The sequence below is a fragment of the Erpetoichthys calabaricus genome, chromosome 2 (genome assembly GCF_900747795.2).
Source record: "Erpetoichthys calabaricus chromosome 2, fErpCal1.3, whole genome shotgun sequence".
NCBI lineage: Eukaryota > Metazoa > Chordata > Cladistia > Polypteriformes > Polypteridae > Erpetoichthys > Erpetoichthys calabaricus.
In genome coordinates, this window is record NC_041395.2 from 81013869 (window position 1) to 81035406 (window position 21538).

Here is a 21538-nt window from a genome sequence, read left to right on the forward strand (position 1 = left end):
GACAACATGTTGCATACTGATTACTAAATGCAAGTAAGAATTTCACTTTACTCTGAACATGTAACAATAATGACCCTATAAACTATTTACATTTACATAAATGTCTAAAAGCACGAAGGAACCACAATTACTCCCCTTTGATTTACTATACAGGTTAACCTTTGAGGTCAGTGTGATGTGTGGGTATCTTGCCAGGACATAATAACTTACAGGCCTAATAACGAGACTGAAAAGACAGAAGATTAAATAACAAAAGTGGCAAAAAAATTTATGGCTGAAGGGCAGAAGGGGTCAATGTAGCATAGAAACAAACCAAACCACACAATGAGATCAAAATGTAAAGTCAGGAATAAAGTCAGAAAAACATGGTCCCTATCTATTCTAAAACATGTGTTTGTTATTTGTAGAGTTTGTGGACAAAACTAGGACACTGTGAGCCAGATGCCAGCACCTTGTATAGGAAAAAGGAACTAACTGTTGTATCATTGAGTCACTTAAACTGCAACAGCCATAGCAATCATAAAAAAGTAGACTTCACTCATGACAAGCTCACACAAAATGAAGTTGCCTATGAACAAAACAAAAACCCAAACTAAAATCATAGTGCAAGAGACTCATGCACTCATGACTCATGCAAATGAGAAGTTTGCTTTATATATGACAATAATGAATCTATCAACCCATAAACATCAAGAAAAAACAAAAGCAACACATGCCACAATTGCAAAACTGATTCCTATAAACAAAAACATAAAAAACTGTAGAAAAAAGGCATAAAATCATAATAAAGTTGTGAACCATCTTACTTACACCATCAACTACTTTGCTTTCATCTTACATCTATTTGTTAATGTATTCTTTTCCTGATACAGCACAGAACATGTTCAAGCATTAATGAATGAAGTGCTCTCAGAATAACTTTCAGGTCACATCACTTAACTGCAACATTTATTAATCATTTCTACACTATTCTGTAGGGCAAGGCAACCTGATATCACAGGGCCATGATCTATGATCAGTACCTTCAGTAGCACGTAAATTTAAAGGCCAGGTTGCCCAGAATTCCCTTAGTGACAGATATTCACCATAGACAGCAAAGTGGGGCTCCCTGGTCCCATCTGTTAGATTGAATAGATGGGGTTTGACTAACAATAGATGACTTCCAACTTAATTCCCCAATCTACCCAAAAAAGTAATTTCCACATAAGGTATTATCATAATAACTCATATAAACATTTATATTCCTTAAATTGGAAAAAATATATGAATAATTTACAAATAAGATAATTTTTATTTTACAAAAAACATGCAGAATTTTATCTTATTTATGTATTTTAATCATGTTATCATCTTGCCCAACTGCTTATTTTTGGCTCTGTATGTTGGCTGTTCTCTTCACCAAAATATAGGGTAAATGTCTAAAATGTAAAATGGTCATAGTTTTACAGTTTGGAAATTTAAGAAAATATTTCCAAAACTTAACATGGTCAGTTTATTGTTTATTTATCTACATGTTATAAACATCATATATTTTGCAGGGAAAATATTTTCTAAAGATCAATTCCATAGTGAAACAAAGACTTTTCATCTCATTACCTTGTGTTCATAAGGGTAGCTCTTTTCAGAGTCAATGCCATTATTCAACTTCACATACTTGAATGATGTGGTAAGGTATCCTCCATTACAACCATGGTTTCCAAAGTCTGAGGAGCAGTCCATCAAGTTCTGGGGGCTTAGTGCCACCAATCTGCCCGTGGTCCTCTTGAGTAGGCCTTCAAGAGCACCCGTGGCACTGAAAGCCCAGCAGGAGCCACAATGCCCCTACATTTAAAAAGCAGATTAGTAAAAAATATGTCTTTTTATTTAGGCATAACATACATTACATGAATTGGGACACACTTGAGACGGAAACAGGGAATACATGTAGAAAAATCTAACAACTAATATACTGATGTGGATATTGTGCATTGAACTGAAGGACTACAGTAACAACAAATGAACAGTGACATTTTGTTACCCAAATTATGACATCTTCTAGCTCTGAATAGTATTAATACTCTCAATTTTAGGAGCCAGTGACTAGGAACTGCTTGCATGGAAAGTGCTATTTTGCAGTCATCGTATGGTATGATCTCAACCGTAAGTTTTGTTTTTTTGTATTTTTCTACTTTGGCATTACTGTATATTTTCCTTTGAGTTAGTAAGTTAAAAATGCTCAGAAGTCTGACATTTGGATAAGGCTTTTACTGGTTTTAGATTCAGAAGGAAAGGAGCTGAACACTCTGAACTGTGTTTAATGCTCACCCGCCAAACCAAATTGTGCTTTGGAGAGTAGTAAGATTTGTTTTGTACTAGTACCAACAAATTTAAAAATAGCAAACTGTGTGTAAAGTCATTTGTCCTTATGATTTTGAGACAGCTAAAAGGGTTATTGCAGCTTTCTCAGTAATTTGTTGACATGGCTGTAATTAAGGTAGATTTGACATTTATGTATGAATACAGCTTCTAAAGGCAATCCAAAGTATAACTCAGCATAATTTTGTGTTCTTATTTAATTCTCAGCAGTTTCATCATATAAGGGGCACGGTGAATCATCTTTGATGTATGTGTGTTAATCTGGGACATGAAACCAAGTGAAACTTGTTGTCTGAAGTCAAGCGATCACTTTCAGTAAACAAAAATGAGTGTGTATGTGAAAATGACATGTATACATTAAAAATTGTCATTTTGCAATGGTATATCCTTTGTTATCAGATTTGAAATTACTGCACCGTGGATTTGGGCAGTCTCCGTAATTTGTTAATTTGTGGAAACAGGTTTAAAAAGCAGTCTGGCACATAGCTTTAATGTGTGTATAACAAACATATACCCTTGAGCTGCACTGGCACTGGCACTTTCTATAATTTCACCTTTATATGTCTACTTTGTGTTGCATATCTAAATCCACGTGGTATCCCCTGCAAAAATTCATTTGCAGTTGGCATACAGGTGTATGTGTTAGCTACTACAAAACTGGCAAATGTCAAGCTGGAATTCTAGTCCTGGTTATTAAAGAACTCAAGACTCAAATGCTAGTGATTTTGGGTGGGGGGGGGGGGGGGGGGGGGGGTACATTTGTCAGCACACTTTGGTCCTGCTTTAAAATGTAATGTACTAGCTACAAACTAGAAGATAGAACAGAGCTGAAAGTGAAAAACACAATCTTTTATGAAACCAAAACTTTTTACAGTGTTCTGATTAAGGAGAAAAAAGGGAAGAAGGGACTCATAGAGTAGTTCATTGTGTATTGAACTAATTCTTGTAATCAAGACTTCAGTAAGGTGACAAAAGGAGCAACAACAACCTGACTTTTCTCCTAACCAAGCCATCTGAACACTACGGAAGCGTACTAGGTATTAGGGCCACGGAGAAGAAGAAAAAAAAATATGGACACAGTGAAGAAAAAAAAAATATGTCGAGAATAAACTCGACATGTCGACTTTATTCTCGACATTTCCACTTTATTCTCGCCGATTATGTTGAGATTAAAGTCATCCATTCCACTTTATTCTTGACATTTCCACTTTATTCTCGCCATTTAAATCGAGATTAAAGTCGATAGTTCAACTTCAATCTCAACGTTTATGTCGAGATTAAAGTCGACATGTTGACTTTATTCTCATAGTTTATTTTTTGATTAAAGTAGAATGTCATAAACTTCATCTTAAAATCAATGTTTAATTACTAGATTTTCTCAAATCCCGTCATAACTAATGTAGCACATTAAATACTTCGTATTAAGTGTTCCCCGAGCCATGTTAAACGCTACATGCTTCTTAAACGGACTTCCTCATGCACTGAGAGGAGACGCAGGCAGCAATCACCACACATAATACATTACAGTAATTTCATGATATTCCTGCTCTCAGAACATTTAGAATGTAAAGATAAATACTTGATATCATTTTCATGATGAAATGCATTAAAGCAAGTACTGTATTAAACACATGGGGGCAGGGTGGCGTGGAGGTTGCGCTGCTGCCTCGCAGCAAGTGGGTCCAGGGTGTTCCCTGCCTTGAGGTTGCATGTTTTTCTGGTGGGTTTACTCGGCGTGCTTCAGTTTTCTTTCAAAGTCATGTATGATGTAGGTTTTTTTTTATTGCTAAACTGACCCAAGTGTGTGTGTGTGCTCGTATTCACCCTGCAATGTGGTGGTGCCCCGTTCAAGAATTGTTACTGCCTTGTGTACGATGCTTGCTGGAATGACGCAATCCTGAATGGATGGTGTAATTAAACGTGTATAACGAAGATTTTTCAAAGTATATATATCCTAAGTTTTTAGCTAGCATTACTTTCACAAAGATGTTTATCGTGTGGTGATTGGTGATGAAAGAAAAAAGAACGATAGGAACTGGGTGTTTGGCACTTAAGATAGAGACAGTACAAATGCAATAAAGACACCCGCTCAGAAGAACATTCATTGAATTCTGTGTTCATGTCGCCGACCACCAGTTTACGAACCCAACATTTACACAATATTTCACTTTACTCAAAAGCTCTCCATTTGCGCTGTTTGTATTCCTTCATTTTAACTAACCCTTATGCTGTCACCCTCTTAACTGTTCTACTTTCCTGACTAATAAGAACTGTTCAATCGAGAAAAACTCACTTACTGAATATCCGCAGCTAACTAATTTTTTTCCTGCCTTGTCTGTTCCTACTTCCTCTTCTGCTCGATCGGTGCCTTAATGCTGAGCACCTGCCTGTGTACCACACAGCCCTTCTCTTTACCGCTTTGAAGTCAGCAGATCTCTTTTATTTCCCACTAAGGAATCGTTTGTTACTTACTGCAACACCGGTTATTTACTCATACAGATGCCTGTGTCAACTACTGCTGCATACTGCCCCCTGCCTTGTTGGCGCTAGTTTGAAAAGTACAAGTAACTTTTCAAAATTTTCCCCTAAACACTTAGCTACTTTTGCTCCTGTGGGGGTGAAAAAAAGTAAAAACCCTACTAAAGAGGAAAAAAAGCTTTAAAAATTGCTCCAATTGTTCCTTAACGGCAACCAAAACACAAAGGTTTTAGGAGCAAAATGTATTTTTATAATAACTGTCACACCACAAAATCCAAAAACTCTCAGCTGCTTCTCCTTCATTTGCAAACATGACGTCAGCACATCAGTACCAAGGAGGAAGTCTCGGTTCTCCCAAGGAGGAAATCTTGGTTCAGTTATAATGCTTTAATCGGCAGTGAGTAGACTTACTGAGCTTTATATTTCCCAATTCAGAGGTTTTGGTGTTAGTTATTGCCAGCAAAGATTTGAAGAAAACCACAATCTCAGTCACCTGGGTTAAACAACAAGGATCATTAAAAGTTTAAAGAGGCAGCTAGCTGCAGATTACAGCTACGGTGATTACAAAAGGAATGAAGGACTGTTCCTAATCCAGAGTTAGTTCCAGCTTTCAAGACAAGGCACTGTGTCCTCACTGCATGGGACTGAATAAACAGGCAGGCTAATTTATAAAATAGATAAAGCTAATGATAAGGAAAAGTTGCTCTGTATGTTATTCTGGAATCTCCAGAAGCGTGCGACTTTATTTGTGCTAAATTTGTCCACAAGAGATGAGTTCTAAACTAGACCATTGACCACAGGAGCATTTGTCTTTTGAGAAAATAGATATAATGATGACAATATGAACACAATGCAACTCATAAAAAATAGGTGTTTTTAGGACAGCCCACAGATATCGCTAGGATGTTAAAACATTCTTAAATAGTATTCAGTGTAAGGGACCTTTGAGAAAAACATCTGCCTCCGTTACATCTGGCATGCATTTTTGATAATTCTTTATTAAATAAATAGCACTTGAATACGTTAAAATACAGGACCAAATGCCTGTATGATCCGATATCTCAGATCACAGTCATAGGTGGTCGGATAGCAACAATATTCAACAAAATATAAGTTTTCATACTGCATATATCAACCATATAAGAGAAAACTAAATTGAATTTTACACAGTGAAGGAGACACCTGACCTCTACCTGGATACAATGTATAGAAAGCACATTATTGCCAAGGTAAAGGGATCTTTATAGCATTGAATTTTTCAGTTGGATTTTCATATAGATAGCATTAGGACTACACAGTGCTTCCTCCTAATATCAATACATATTGGAGAGATTCAGTGAGTTTTGGTTGTTGCCTTACTGTGCCAGTCATGTATTGTTCTTAAATATATTGTATCATAAAATTAATGTACACGGGCTCTGAATCAAGTTGTACTACATCCGTTACACATTTTATGACATTCCACAGTAATTCATGAGCCTATTTATGCATGTAATCAAAATGATTGCACAATTTAGCTTTTCCTTATTTTGAAACACACCTAATGTACTTGAAAGTGAGAACATACCTGGTTTCGGACTTTAGTGACATACCCCCTGTTGACCCAATTTACTCTCTTTGAACACTGATCATCTGAAGGTTCTGAAGGTTCAGCATATGTAGCATCAGTAAAGTTGTTTCTGTTGTCTTCAGGTATTCTGAGTCCATTGAGCATGGAATTAATTTCTTCATTGGTCTGTATGGGAGAACCAATTTAACAGAGGTTATCAAGTCAACACAGTCAGTTAAAACTGCACACTCATTACCTTTCATTTAGTGTTCCTTCAAGCCATTTTACTACAGTTTCTTCCTTTCCCCATGACCTGAAGTCTTCTCTTAATATGTCTGCTAAATATATGTCCATCTACAAACACACACACATGCTGCAGGCTGCATTGTTCGATGGAACAATAATTGGGTTGAAATTTGTTTGAGTGTTATTAAGAAAAAGCAATGTCAAATTTTATGTGGTTTGTAGAGTTAGTGTCAGAAAAAGGATTTTTTTAGATTTAGTATCCAGTAAACTGAAAGAAGAATGCAAAGAGGAAAAGGTACAGAAAAATGTATTATGTATAATTTATCACTTAAAAACAAATAAATGTTTAATTGTATATGCATTACACATATAATAAAAAAATACTATTGTTTCACAATTTCAGTTTTTTTCAAAGTTTTATAAGATAAGGTAAATAGCATGTTAGCCTGCTGCCATGATAAAACTGAATTATAAAATACTTTACTACAGAAAGAGAGACAAGGAAAAATCCCTATCGATTAATCAAGCCTGATGTTTTTTTTTTCTACTTGTTCCTCCATGGACAAATGTAAGTACCTATGTGGAATTAATTAAATCTAAATGTAAATGGACTGAATTTCAAAAACACAGATATTAAAGTAAAAAGATTTCAAGATCAGGTGATATTAGCTTGCTTGAAGGCTTCAATTTCTTGTATTAGAAATCTGTTAGTTTTTGCATACCCGTTGGGGTCAGAGTGCAGGGTCAGCCATTGTACAGTACCCCTGGAGCAATTACAGGTTAAGGGTCTTGCTTAAGGGCCCAGCAGAGTAGGATCTCTTTTGGCAGTGACAGGGATTCAAACCAGCAACCTTCTGGATACCAGCACAGATCCTTAGCCTCACAGCCACCACTCCACACTATATGGCTACTCAAGAGACAATTTCATATACATAATTTGGTCATGTTGAAAATGACGGCCATCTGGGATCTCTCAAAGTATGGAAAATAACCAACTCAACAATCTAAAATGAGCAACCAAGAAAAAAAAATCATGAGAATGTTTCTCCATTTTATAGATTTTTAGGGTCATTATTGTCACATGTACAGTGAAATTCGTACTTGCATGTGCAAATCAGCATGTCACCACTCTGCGGTACAAAGATTAGTGAGTACAACTACCTTACCTGCTTTAAAACTTCTTCCTTAACTGAAAATCTCATGTGGTATGACTTTCAAGATAGACAAGTTTGAAAATCACAAATTTGTATAGCAGAATTTAGTTGATATACTGTATCTCAACAATCCTGACAAATACGTGTCCCAAATTTCAACAAAATCAATCAACTGGAAGCCGTTATTTCATACTGACAGACAGACATGATAATGACAGTAGTTGCTTACATATGAACGCACCTAAGAAATTTAGTTGTGCTTGAAATTTTTGTGGGAGTGGTGGTTTAACGTTTTTTAAAGCAAATAGGAGTCAGATTCCGTATTATATTTTACAGGGGAAAAATGAACTTGGGATTGGCTCCAGCAGACCCCTGTGACCCTGTGTTCGGATTCAGCGGGTTGGAAAATGGATGGTTGGATGGAAAATGAACTTGGCTTTGATAGTTTCTTTTTGTGGCTGTCAAGGTTCATTTGAAAAAAAAAATACACTCATGACCAAAGGTGTGTACTTATTATAAGACATTCTTTTTCAGTTCTTATTAAAGCAGAAACTCCAATGGCGACATGTTTGCCTAACATGGCAAAAAGTAGGAGGGGACTCCAAACTCACCATTAAAAAATTCAACATTATATGGTTGTACTGTATTAGAAAATGGTGAAACAAGCAAAACTTAAAAAAAATAAAATAAGATTTATAGATTTAAATTGTAAAACAGTGGGATGTGCAAACGTTTTAGTTTTTTTTTCTCTTTAAAAATGTTGTGCTACAGTATACAAAGTTACCAATGAGAAAAGCTAAAGTCAGTTTGTTAATATTTGTTTTAAAGTAATGTTTTTTGTTTTAAATAAATGTATGAGTTTTTTTCAATAAGAATTGCAAAATCAAGGCTTACTGAAACATGCAGTAGTCTGAATCCGAATGGCAGGTCAATATAATGTGATAATGTGACAAAAGATGCTAAAGGTACAGAATCCAGCAGTGATCCTCTGCTGGAAATACAGTAATGGACTGTACTGTACCTGCCAGTGATGAGTAACAAAGATGTTCCAGTTCTCCTGGGAAGTGTCAATGACATTTAAAAAAGCATTGATTTAAATGGAAAATGGAGTGAGGCTAAGGCCTCTAGCATGGGAAAGATTTAGCATAATAGATGAAAAAATATTTCTTGACCATCCTCTGAATGAAAGTGTTTTTTGTGCTTGAACTAAGTACTATGTGTATGTGCCTGTATCTGTTTGGCTATGGTTATACTGTATTTCAAGGAGTTATGTTGACAGAATCAATAGCATTTATTTAGAGTATATGGTACATTTTCATAAAAAATGTATATAGATAGATAGATAGATAGATAGATAGATAGATAGATAGATAGATAGATAGATTATTTGTTTTTGGAGGAAATTTGACATATTTCATACATACATACATACATAAATATTATTATATTATGACAGAAAACAACCCCCCTGTCAAATACACATGAGAATGACTAAAAAAAATTAATGAAATAAAAATCTTAGACTAAAAAGACAGTGAAGACTAGATTTAAGTTGGAAGAAAAACAATCTTGCACATTGGGTGGATGTTTCACGAAAAGCCTCAAAAGAAAAAATACTTTTGATAATATAATATAATATAATATAATATAATATAATATAATATAATATAATATAATATAATATAATATAATATAGGCGGCACGGTGGCGCAGTGGGTAGCGCTGCTGCCTCGCAGTTGGGAGATCTGGGGACCTGGGTTCGATTCCCGGGTCCTCCCTGCGTGGAGTTTGCATGTTCTCCCCGTGTCTGTGTGGGTTTCCTCCGGGCGCTCCGGTTTCCTCCCACATTCCAAAGACATGCAGGTTAGGTGGATTGGCGATTCTAAATTGGCCCTAGTGTGTGCTTGGTGTGTGGGTGTGTTTGTGTGTGTCCTGCGGTGGGTTGGCACCCTGCCCGGGATTGGTTCCCTGCCTTGTGCCCTGTGTTGGCTGGGATTGGCTCCAGCAGACCCCCGTGACCCTGTGTTCGGATTCAGCGGGTTGGAAAATGGATGGATGGATAATATAATATAATATAATATAAAAGTAGAGAAAAGCCAAGCAAAATGACACCTTTTATTGGCTAACTAAAAAGATTACAATATGCAAGCTTTCGAGGCAACTCAGGCCCCTTCTTCAGGCAAGATGTAATCATTTAGCCAATAAAAGGTGTCATTTTGCTTGGTTTTTCTCTACATTTATAATGGCTAAAACGGTACAACACCCTAGTACTACATATAATATAAAAGAAAATTTAAACAAAAAAGATTAAGATAAAACATGATTGAAGTGTTTAAAATTATGAAGGAAATTAGTACAATGGCTTGAGACTGTCATTTTAAAATTAGTTTAACAAGAACACAAAGACACAGTTGGAAACTTCTTAAGGGTAAAGTTTTGTTTTTCTTTACACCGAGAACCATAGATACATGGAATAAGCTACCAAGTAGTGTGGTAGACATAAGACTTTAGGGATTTTTAAAAGTAGACTTGATGTTATTTTTGAACGAATTAAGTAGATAGAACTGTTGTTCTTTGTTTGACTGAATTGTCTGTTCTCGTCAAGATGGTTCTAATGTTCTGTTGTTGTAATAATACAAAGGCATGGACCTGCATTACATAAAAACATTCTTTTTCAGAACTGAGAAGGAAATAATGTCAACAAAAGAGAACAACGTGAGTTCAAAAGACATACAACTATCACTAAACTTAAGAACAATATGGCTGAATTATCAAAACAAGTCTTACAATCTATATAGTACTTTCCTTAAATTCAATCCTAATCAAGGAGGTAAACTTGCATGACAAAGGTTTTTGCCAGTAGAAGAAATTGGGGAGTCCAAGCCTGACAATGTATAATAACAAGATGACTATTTACCATGTCCCCAAGGTGGTTCATTCCCATCTCAAAAGTTGATTGTCCTTTGGAAAACTTAAGGTTATGTCTCTCAATCATGCGGAAATTCTTTTCCCAAATAAGCCTCCTTGAAAGCTCATATCCCTGTAGTAATACAAGAATGAAAAAAAATCAATCTTTTGGATGATCAGATTTTGTTTTTGTTAAAATGGCAAAAACAGAAAGAGAAAAAAAACTAAAGATGTTTAGTCAAGCTACTCAGCACAATGAAAGTTTATCAGAAGAGTGCAATGTCAAGGCTAAACTAACATGTTTCCAAAGCTGATGACATGCGTGTAGGTTGGTCCACAAAGGCAATGTAAAAAATAGAGCTAAATAATAATGTTCAAAGTTAAGAAAAAAAAACTTGATGAACAAGCACTATGAGAAGAGCAAAGGTGTGTCATAAATTTTATTTCTGATTATTTTGTACTCATTTATTTAATTTTGATTACTTGATTTTTTTGTGCTGACCTTGCCTGGTCCCGGCCATACGGCTTACAGTTTCTATGTCCATTGTGGATCACCTAATTAAAAAGGCACATGATATGTTTTGGTACCAGGCCTGCCTATAAAAGATGGACAGATAGGTCAGTATTCAAGTTTTAGAATAATTTAGAAAAACTACTTGTGCATAAAAAATATTTTGGCTAGGTCAATCACCTTTATAATGCAGCTTTGTTGATGTTTTGTATTGTTTTTTGACATTCCTTTTTGGTATTTTGTTTGTTACAGTTGGATAATGGATGGATGGATGGATGCTATTCTTTTTGTCTTCTGGTTCTGGCTCTTGTTTATTTTGTTTTGTTTTTTTTGGATTGGTCTGAGGTGATCCACTCCACACTGCTAGCAGGGTCATGGTTTCAGGAGGAATAGCACAAATCACAGCCATGATAGTAGCTGTCCCTCAAAGAATGAAATTAGTGTCAGAAAAGAAGGGGCATTGCAATTGCAACACAGCAGATGTGCCATTCTCCATGGAATCACAGTCACCAAAGTAAGAGAGAAAGTTGTCAGAGTCGTAACATTTTTTGAAGACAACAACACACTAGGGATTCATGGATGGCACACTGAGGACTGAAATAAAGTAACAAAGAGAAAAATATGTGACACAAAATTTAAATATCAAAGCTTTTTTTCATAACAAATGACATGTTAGAATTATTTAGGGACAAGATAAACAATAATGATTTATCAACCTTTGCCATGTACCTTATCAAGATTGTTTGGGGTTTCAGGTTTTGTTTTGTCCATTCTTATTTTCTTAACCCCTGTTTGTATTACAATGTTTATTTTGTTTTCTCCTACCATTGTCTGGTTATTTTCACTACACTGTTGGCATGATAGCAGTCTTAGAGCAGATCACAATATGCTAACTCATTTCTCATTATTCAGACAGCATGTTGCTAAACTTTCATTAAGTCCTGAAGTCTTCAAGCAGTATTTCCTGCATGGATATGTGATTGGTTTTTTGTAATCTGCTATAAAATGAGATTCTTGACAAAGATGATGTAGTCATGATGACGATATGACTTTTCTTTCTAGCCCATCTATGATTAAGTAATGTTCTTCAAAAAATGTCACAGCACATACTTGAATTGTTCTGTAAGCAGCACTTGAGGTGGGCTGGTATTCAGTATGGCACCTCTTCCAATTTCAAAATAGAGTTCTGGCAGCTTTTGTTAGTGTACAAGTAAGCACTGACACCTTTTCATGAATCTTCATGGGTACCCCTCTCCCCCCTCCATGCTCCTTGATTGAATGTTGATGGAGTTTGAAGCTTCAGCCACCCAAACTCTTTGATCCACTGTCCCCGTATCACCATAAAAAGAGTACCACCAAGTTACAGTATTTGGTTCTACTTCATCAAAAATTATTTTGGTTCCTCTGAGGTAAAACATAAGAACTGTGGCTACAATTTAGTTAAAGACTGCATATAGTAGCACAACAGACTCCAGGGTCTCTTGCTTCCACAGTTCTGTTGTGCGCAAGTTCAGTATATGAATATTAATAATAGCTGACTGATGACTCGGTGATCGTGGTATAGGACTAAAATTCTGAAAAGGGAAAAACATAGGCTCTCCTTTTAATAAGAATCACTTAGAATTGTTAATCTGTCTGGTTTTGACCATGAGCATTTTGAGACTTCCCTTATACATAGAAGAGCATGTCTTTGAACTAATTTGAGATACTGCATCTGTCTCGACATTCAAATAAAGACGGATGACTGGAGTTTTAAATTGCTGTCCCTTTATCTACAAGAAAGTAAGTGATTGTATTGTTATTGCCTTGACATAATCTGCCAGCCTTTAAAGTTCTATCTGGAATTGTGCAGTTTATCTTATCACTTTGTATTTAGTTTTATAGTTTTGTTCTGTATAATAGCTTAATATGTGTACCTCTGTTTTTGTAAAACAATGGAACTATATAAAAAAGGGCAGAATAATGCCGCTGCGCCACTGTGTGTATTGGAGAAGGGGTTGTTGTTTATCATCATAATATGTATTTATTTGTTTATTGAGCTTCAGTAAAAAGCTAAATGCCCCCCTGGGGACAAATAAAGTGCTATCTATCTATCTATCTATCTATCTATCTATCTATCTATCTATCTATCTATCTATCTATCTATCTATCTATCTATCTATCTATCTATCTATCTATCTATCTATCTATCTATCTATCTATCTATCTATCTTTTGTGTTAGTTTGTCTTTATCCCGTTTTATAATTTTACACCATACTGCTAGCTATCCTGGATGTATGCAGCTCATCCTTTACATGTGCTGCATAAAATCTGTCCATTATGCTTCTAAAGTCTTCCTGGTGTCTACACATGGTACACTTCTTGTATCTGCTCTGTGTCTTACTTATCACATTCGTCAGCTATTATATATGACACTGTATTATAATCTTGTTGGCCCCTAAATTTGTCCTGTGATGGCATATGCTATTATTGGCACTACATCTATAACAATGACTGATGGATCGATTAAGCTTATAGAAAATTTCACACACTTCTTTTCCTGGAGTTTTTAGATTTGCGAACCAAGGGAAGTTGTCTAGGCCAAAACCACCTGATCTAAACCAGCCCTGTCTAGCCAATGCTGAAACGGTGAAAATCGGTAAATCACTCCATTCTTGTGCCTGGTGGTTACAATAGTTTTTAACTGTGCGTTAAACTAGTCTTACACTGTACATGCAGTAAACCGAGTATGAGCACTGATTTCTGTGGAAACATTGAAGAAACTTGTTAAAATGGAAATAAAATTTCAAAATTTTCAATTGCATGTTGCTGTCTGATTCCCCTTCTTACAGGTTCAAAAAAAATACAGTATATGTAAATTAACCTGAAGTTTTTTTCTGAAAACCAATGTGACTTGGCTATTAATTTTGAGTAATGTATACAGTAAATCCAGTTAAGAAAACACAGAACTTAAAATACAGGTGGGTTTGACATTTGTATTGCAAGAGCACAGCTCTGCAGGCTTGGTTCATTTTAACAAGCAAAGCAAAGGAATGGAGCACTGGTAGGTATGGAAAAGTAAAAATTAAAAAGATGAGAAAATTATTAAAATGTCTGACTCTATTTATTTTGATACGTAAATATCCTTATACATGTTGTACTCTGCCTTTTTGCTCTTTATGCATGTTCACCTTGGTTTCATTATATGCCAGTTCTTTGTCAGGCACTTTACAGTATTTCAACATGGGAATACCATCTGGAAATTGGTATAAGAAACACATGAGGCGGGGAGGGCCTCCAGATCCAAATAGCTCGTTTATTGGATCTACACAAAGCCATACACAAAAAATATATATTAAATAGTAGCATCCAAAAATAAATATTTTTTTGTATTCTTAGAATAAACAAAACAGTGAGGACCTGATGTGTTGTGTTGCATGAACTCATAAATTACTCATTGCCCATTACTGAGTTTGCAGAAAAATATTGCAACAGAGTGCAGATGAAATGAGATGAGATGAATAAATTGGAATCACACTCATCTGTTCTATTTTTTTTTCTATTTAGTTGTTCAATAAAGAAGCCTATTATTGGGCCAATGTTGTGGCAGTGCTACAGAAAGGACTTCAATTCCCAGGGGTTATTAGGATGGTGCTGGTCAGCATTTACTTTAAAAGAAGCTGGTGTTCAATTTTCAAGTTGCAGCAGTCTTTGACAAATAGTGTTTCAATTACACGTGTTATGAAAAGGCACTTTTCCATGTAATTCTGGCATGTTTTATGTTTGCAGTCTGAGTCTTTACCAACAATGCAATTTGTAATCCTAAGATATGCATATTCTAACTGATAGCATACTCTGTCGATCATGTAATACATAGAACAAGAGTATATTTTCAGTGTTCAGCCAGTGGAACTCCCCTGTTGGTGTTGTACATATTCACTGATTTGGGTGTTTTGAGTACTAAAATCTGTATTTCCTGAGGCTCTTCATTATCAGCTATTTTAAAAGCAGCCCCTTTCACCTCCTTTTGACAGGTGTGACACATTGTTTACTTTGAATGCATAACAGGCACTTCATATTTTCACAAACATACAGTTAAGTCCATAAATATTTGGACAGAGACAACTTTTTTCTAATTTTGGTTCTGTACAGTACATTACCACAATGAATTTTAAATGAAACAACTCAGTTGCAGTTGAAGTGCAGACTTTCAGCTTTAATTCAGTGGGGTGAACAAAACGATTGCATAAAAATGTGAGGCAACTAAAGCATTTTTTAACACAATCCCTTCATTTCAGGGGCTCAAAAGTAATTGGACAATTGACTCAAAGGCTATTTCATGGGCAGGTGTGGGCAAGTCCGTTGTTATGTCATTATCAATTAAGCAGATAAAAGGCCTGGAGTTGATTTGAGGTGTGGTGCTTGCGTGTTGAAGATTTTGCTGTGAACAGACAACATGCGGTCAAAGGAGCTCTCCATATTGATATCCAAGTCTACCATAAAGAGAAGACTGCATGAAAGTAAATACAGAGGGTGCACTGCAAGGTGCAAGCCACTCATAAGCCTCAAGAATAGAAAGGTTAGATTGGACTTTGCTAAAGAACATCTAAAAAAGCCAGCACAGTTCTGGAAAAACATTCTTTGGACAGATGAAACCAAAATCAACCTCTACCAGAATGATGGCAAGAAAAAAGTATGGAGAAGGCGTGGAACAGCTTATTATCCAAAGCATACCACATCATCTGTGGAGGCAGTGTGATGGCTAGGGCATGCATGGCTGCCAGTGGCACTGGGACACTAGTGTTTATTGATGATGTGACACAGGACAGAAGCAGCCGAATGAATTCTGAGGTGTTCAGAGACATACTGTCTGCTCAAATCCAGCAAAATGCAGTCAAATTGATTGGGCGGCATTTCATGATACAGATGGACAATGACCCAAAACATACAGCCAAAGCAACCCAGGAGTTTATTAAAGCAGAGAAGTGGAAAATTCTTGAATGGCCAAGTCAGTCACCTGATCTTAACCCAATTGAGCATGCATTTCACTTGTTGAAGACTAACTTTGGACAGAAAGGCCCACAAATAAACAGCAACTGAAAGCCGCTGCAGTAAAGGCCTTACAGAGCATTAAAAAGGAGGAAACCCTGCATCTGGTGATGTCCATGAGTTCATTACTTCAGGCTGTCATTGCCAGCAAAGGGTTTTCAACCAAGTATTAGAAATGAACATTTTATTTCCAGTTATTTACTTTGTCCAATTACTTTTGAGCCCCTGAAATAAAGGAATTGTGTTAAAAAAATGTTTTAGTTGTCTCACATTTTTATGTAATCGTTTTGTTCACCCCACTGAATTAAAGTTGAAAGTCTGCACTTCAACTGCATCTGAGTTGTTTCATTTAAAATTTATGGTGGTAATGTACAGAACCAAAATTAGAAAAAAGTTGTCTTTGTCCAAATATTTATGGACCTAACTGTAGCTGCCAATTCTTTGAACCTTACATAGCCTTCAATGCTATCATCGTAAGTGAACAAAAGAGCATGCACAGCACATATTGTTCACTTTTACCAAGAGTCCATTGATGTTTCCAAATGTCATTGAATAATCTGATGTTACAGAAAGGATTTTCTCTTGTAACAGGTGTGATGGATGCCCCTGGAATAGAAGGATGGGGAAGGAAGCTACTTGCTGACACTGCTTCCCCCAAACGCTAGATGGCAGCTTCTCTGGAGTGCAGGGCACTATGGGACATGGAGTTTTGACACCCAGTGGGTGCTACCAGGAGGAGCTGTCAAAGGACCTGGTGACATATTGTTTCATTGTAGCCCAGAAGTACGAGGTAGTCATGAGGACGGAAGCCCCGAAGTACTTCTGGGCTGAAGAAAATCCCTGTACTTTATTAGACCTGGAAGTGCCAGCCAGTCACGTGGTCGGAAGGACAGAAGCACTTTTGGGTCAAAGACTATTTAAAGGACTGATGGGGACCCAGCAGGTGAGCCGGAGTTGGGAGGGAGTGTGACAGAGCTTGCTGGGAGGTAGAGGAGAGTATTGTGTTTAATTATTGTGAGTTTATTTCTGTTTAATGTGGCTGGGGTGCTTTGGAGGCACTATCTCAGAGAAAAGAAGAAATGAAATTACTTCTTAGTGCTTTTAACCTGTGTCCATTGAGTTTGTCTATTGAGGAAAAGATGAGTAATAGTGCCACCAAGCGTCCACTCATGTACACAGGTTATGTTTATTTTTAACACATACAATATGCTCTATGTACGTGTGAGACACATTTATATGTTTAGGAGTCTTTTCAAACTGTAGACAGCTAATTATGATCAGAAGCTTGCTCTCTGTCAGACCAAGCAAACAAGAGCTCCATTACTCTTTGCAGCTCAAAATTATCACCCCAACTTTGAGCGCTGCCTTCATGAGGCATTGAAATGATTTAGAAATAGGGCACAGTGTGAGCCATTTTATTGTTCCCACTAAGTTCTAAGTAAAATTTATTCATGGTTGTCTCCCGACGTTTATGTTATACATCTAGCTGTGCAAGATTAGCCTCTGTGAAACTAAAGGTCCTTTTAAAGACCTCCTTCCCTCCCTCTGCACCTCCTTTTTTGAGTTTCTTTACATACTGCCAGACAGCTACATGTCTACCACACCAGTAGAAATCTTCAGCACTAGTCTATAACTATACTGATTCAACTAAACCAATGTTCTCAATGATATTTAATATCTCCTTAACCCATTCTGTGTTACCAACATGCTTCAAAAGATCCACCATTTTCTCTGTACCTAAGAAACCACAACTTGCTTTTCTTAATGAATCCCATCTTGTTGCACTAACATCTATAGCAATGAAGTATTTTGAGGGGCTAGTCAAGTATTATATATGCACTTCACTGTCAAAAGAACTGATCCATTACAGTTTGCATATCACTCCAGGAGATCCACGGATGATGTCACCACCTTGATCCTACATATAGACACTGGCCCACCCAGATAGTAAGAGGGAGAATTATGTGCAAATTCTATTTATAGAGTATAGTATGGTATTTAATACAATAAACCCCTCTAAGCTCATCATTAAGCTCAGAGTACTGTGTCTGAACATCTCACTGTGCAGATGGGTTTTTACCTTCTTTACAGAGAGACCCCAGGCAGTTTGAGAGGGTTGCCACACTTCAATATCCTACACACTCAACACAGAGGATATACAAAACTGTATTCTAAGTCTTCTGCTATACTCCTTTTATACATATAACTGTTTGGGTGATCATGACTCTTCAATCAGTGTCACGTTTTCTGATGACACCTCTGTGCTGCGCCTGATCTCCAACAACAATGAGCTGGCTTACCTGGATGAAGCGGAGAGTCTGTCACACTGGTGTCAGGACAACAGTCTTCTCCTGATTGTCAGCAAGGCAAAGGAACCGATTGTGGAGTTTGAAAGAAAACAGCAGGGGTGCTATCACCTCCACAGAAGAACTCAAGTGGAGATGGTGGGCAGTTTTAGACAACTCAGTGTCCATATCACAGAGGACTCAACCTGGTTCAAGCACATTGAAACCTTGGTGAAGAAGGCATGACAACATCTTCACCACCTCAGACACTGCAGGGATTTTTAGGCTTTCCTCCCAGTTACTAAAGAATGTCTACATATCCTCCATCAAAAGTAACTTAACAGGAAGTATTATTGCCTAATTTGAAAACAGGAAGCAGCAAGATCGGAAATATCTGCAGAAAATGGTGCAGTCAGATGAATGCATCACTGGGTGTGCACTCTCTAATTTACATCAAGTGATGTAGGACCAAAAAAAATTATCAAAGGTAAAGGTCATCCCAAAAATGACCTCTTCTCTGGGCTGCAGTCAGGTAAACGCTACCGCTGCCTGAAGACCATTTCACAGGGATTGAGGTGGGAACTTCTTTCCACAGTCCATAGGCATCCTCAACAAGGACAGAGCTGTCTAGAGCTACATGAAGTCAACTATCTTATATCGTTATTTAAGTTTAAATTATTGTTTTTTATTATTTATTTAAGATATATTTTCACATTATAAATATAATAATACTATTACTGTCATTTACCTAATGATTTTTTATTGATATTTATAAAAATGATCTGTCAATGTTTATTGTCCTTAATGCACAGTCTTGGTGTTTAGCAACTAAGCATTTCACTTTCTGAATGTAGAATTGTGACAAATAAAATTTGACTTGATTTGATTTAATTTGACTATTTCCATGTAAAAATTGCAGGTCATTTTCAGTTATTTTTATTTAAAAACTGTTCAAGGAAATTTAAATACAATCTTCAAAACTGCAATTATTTTGTAAGAACATGAACTTTGCCAAGAGTGTGGTTGCCCCAGTTTGAAAACCGCCGAGTTATTCTAATGCACATGTCTTTGGGATGTTGGAGAAAATCTAAATAATAAGATAAAACCCATGCAGACATGGCAAAAAAGTTTAGAATCCTTGCTGATTGTGACCAAAAAAATAATAATTAAACCCACTTATGAACATGCTACTCTACCATAAATGTAAAATCAACTGCGCATAAAAATGCCTTTTGTTTTTGTGAGAATTTTACACAGCTAAGTCAGTGTCAAGTTTGTTCATATTTACTGAGTACCTTATCCTTGTATGTTTTCTGGTAGCTTTCCTTCCAGGACTCCCAGTGGTCATCCAGTGAGGGGTCTTGAATGAGATGACCTGAGGCTACAAACAGTAGCATTAGGAAGAAAATGTGGTGCTCCATCCTAGAATAATGAAATCAGATCTAATTTAGTGGTTTGCAGATTCCTTACCTTAAATCTAAAATGCCCTTTAATATATAGTACAGTATAACGGACAAATTTAATTATCTCTCCCTATTTTGATTATAATTCCATGCCTTTACTTAATGGCTTAACACAAGTTCAGAGAAAAGTATTTCAAAAGAGTTGTTCATGGAGTTGTTTCTTCTTAATGACATTGAATGCTTTAGTGTATGTGTTCTTTATTTAAAGCTGATCTCCCCATAATGAGCATACTACTGCTGGGTCTGTGGTTTGGGGCTCTCTGGCGCTGCCTTGTGGCTACACCTTGCAATTGGGTCTGTTTGCTCAATTCTTATTGGTGAAACTTTGAGGGGTTGCCCAGCTTCTTTACTCTTTAAGCATTATACAGGTATAAAGCTAATTTCACAAATAAAGAAAAACAAAATATTTATCAACCTATATTCTAGATATTACTCATTTTTTACACTCTGCTACACCCACAATTAAAGTGTGGTGTTTCCTGGGGAGGACTGCTGATGCTAGTGGACAATCAGTTGCAACCTTAACCGCTATCGCTACATCCACTATTAACTGGCTTGATCCAGTTCAAGAGCTTTGACCTCAAAGCCTAACCATTGAAAGCAGCAGCTGCTCATTTGACTTCAGGGTGTGTGTGCGTTGCTGCACTCATAAACATTCTAGTTCTTTAATGGCACTTTATGGTTCTGTAGTGGGTTATGTGGTTCCTTGTTGAACCTTTGCCTGACAAAACACAATTTAATTCTGGGAAGAGTTCTTCTCATATGAAGTTGGTTCTTTGTGTTTTGAAAAGCTTTCTAAGATGTAGAAAATAACAAGAAAACCTGGAGGATGACAGCCTGTGTTATTGTATGTAACAAGAGTACTTTATAAATCAGGAACCCTTTCGGAATTCACAGATCTGTTACAATCTGTTCATGTTTTTATTGTATGGAGCTTGTTACAGTAAAGGTTCTTTCTAGAACCTTCATGTGTGTGGGTCTTTTGGGATGGTATTGTGCTGAAGAACTACTCTGGCATGTTATTTTTAAGAGTGTGGATGAGTTGCTGTTCATATCTATTGGGTTTATTCACAATTACATCTAATATGACATCACGTATTAACAGACTAAAATTCTGTAAGGGATTGTCTGTACCTAATAAATCTGTCTTCCAACCATGTAGATCACTGAAGGGCATCTTTCTAAATGGCTCAGAGATGTTGTCGCACTGCGCGCACATTCAGAGATGGCGTCAGAGTTTACCGTTGATGAAAAGTCATCTCCTTTTCTGAAGACTTCATTATCACAAGAATTAGAATCTATTATGGTTATTCCTGCAGAAGTGCCGCTATTATTAACACTACGAATCTCTTTCTCCTGCTCGCACAATATGCTGCTGCAGCAGCCGTCCTCCGTCACGCTCTGTAGCTGTCGAATTAAAGTTAGTTTGACACAACTTGTTAACAATGTCCGTTTTTTTTTTTGTAAGAAATCAAAAATAGCAATAAAAGTCTGAAATCGATCCGTAAAGGGTACACAATTCACATAAAATCGGTGTCAAAAGCACGGAATACTACTTGAA

The 21538-nt window shown here is 36.6% G+C and overlaps 1 protein-coding gene across 1 annotated transcript in view; it reads right to left on the reverse strand.

The window, feature by feature from the left end:
• The window catches only part of LOC114642143 (procathepsin L-like), a 32460-nt gene extending 12528 nt beyond the window's left edge, over nt 1–19932 (reverse strand). Inside the window, exons 1-4 of the mRNA XM_028791126.2 lie at nt 19810–19932; nt 10700–10822; nt 6401–6568; nt 1597–1821 (exon numbers count right to left, since the gene is read on the reverse strand). Coding sequence (XP_028646959.2) covers nt 1597–1821; nt 6401–6568; nt 10700–10822; nt 19810–19911 — 618 coding nt within the window. The 5' untranslated portion in view covers nt 19912–19932. The remainder of the gene's footprint in view (nt 1–1596; nt 1822–6400; nt 6569–10699; nt 10823–19809) is intronic.
• Between the last annotated feature and the right edge of the window lie 1606 nt (nt 19933–21538).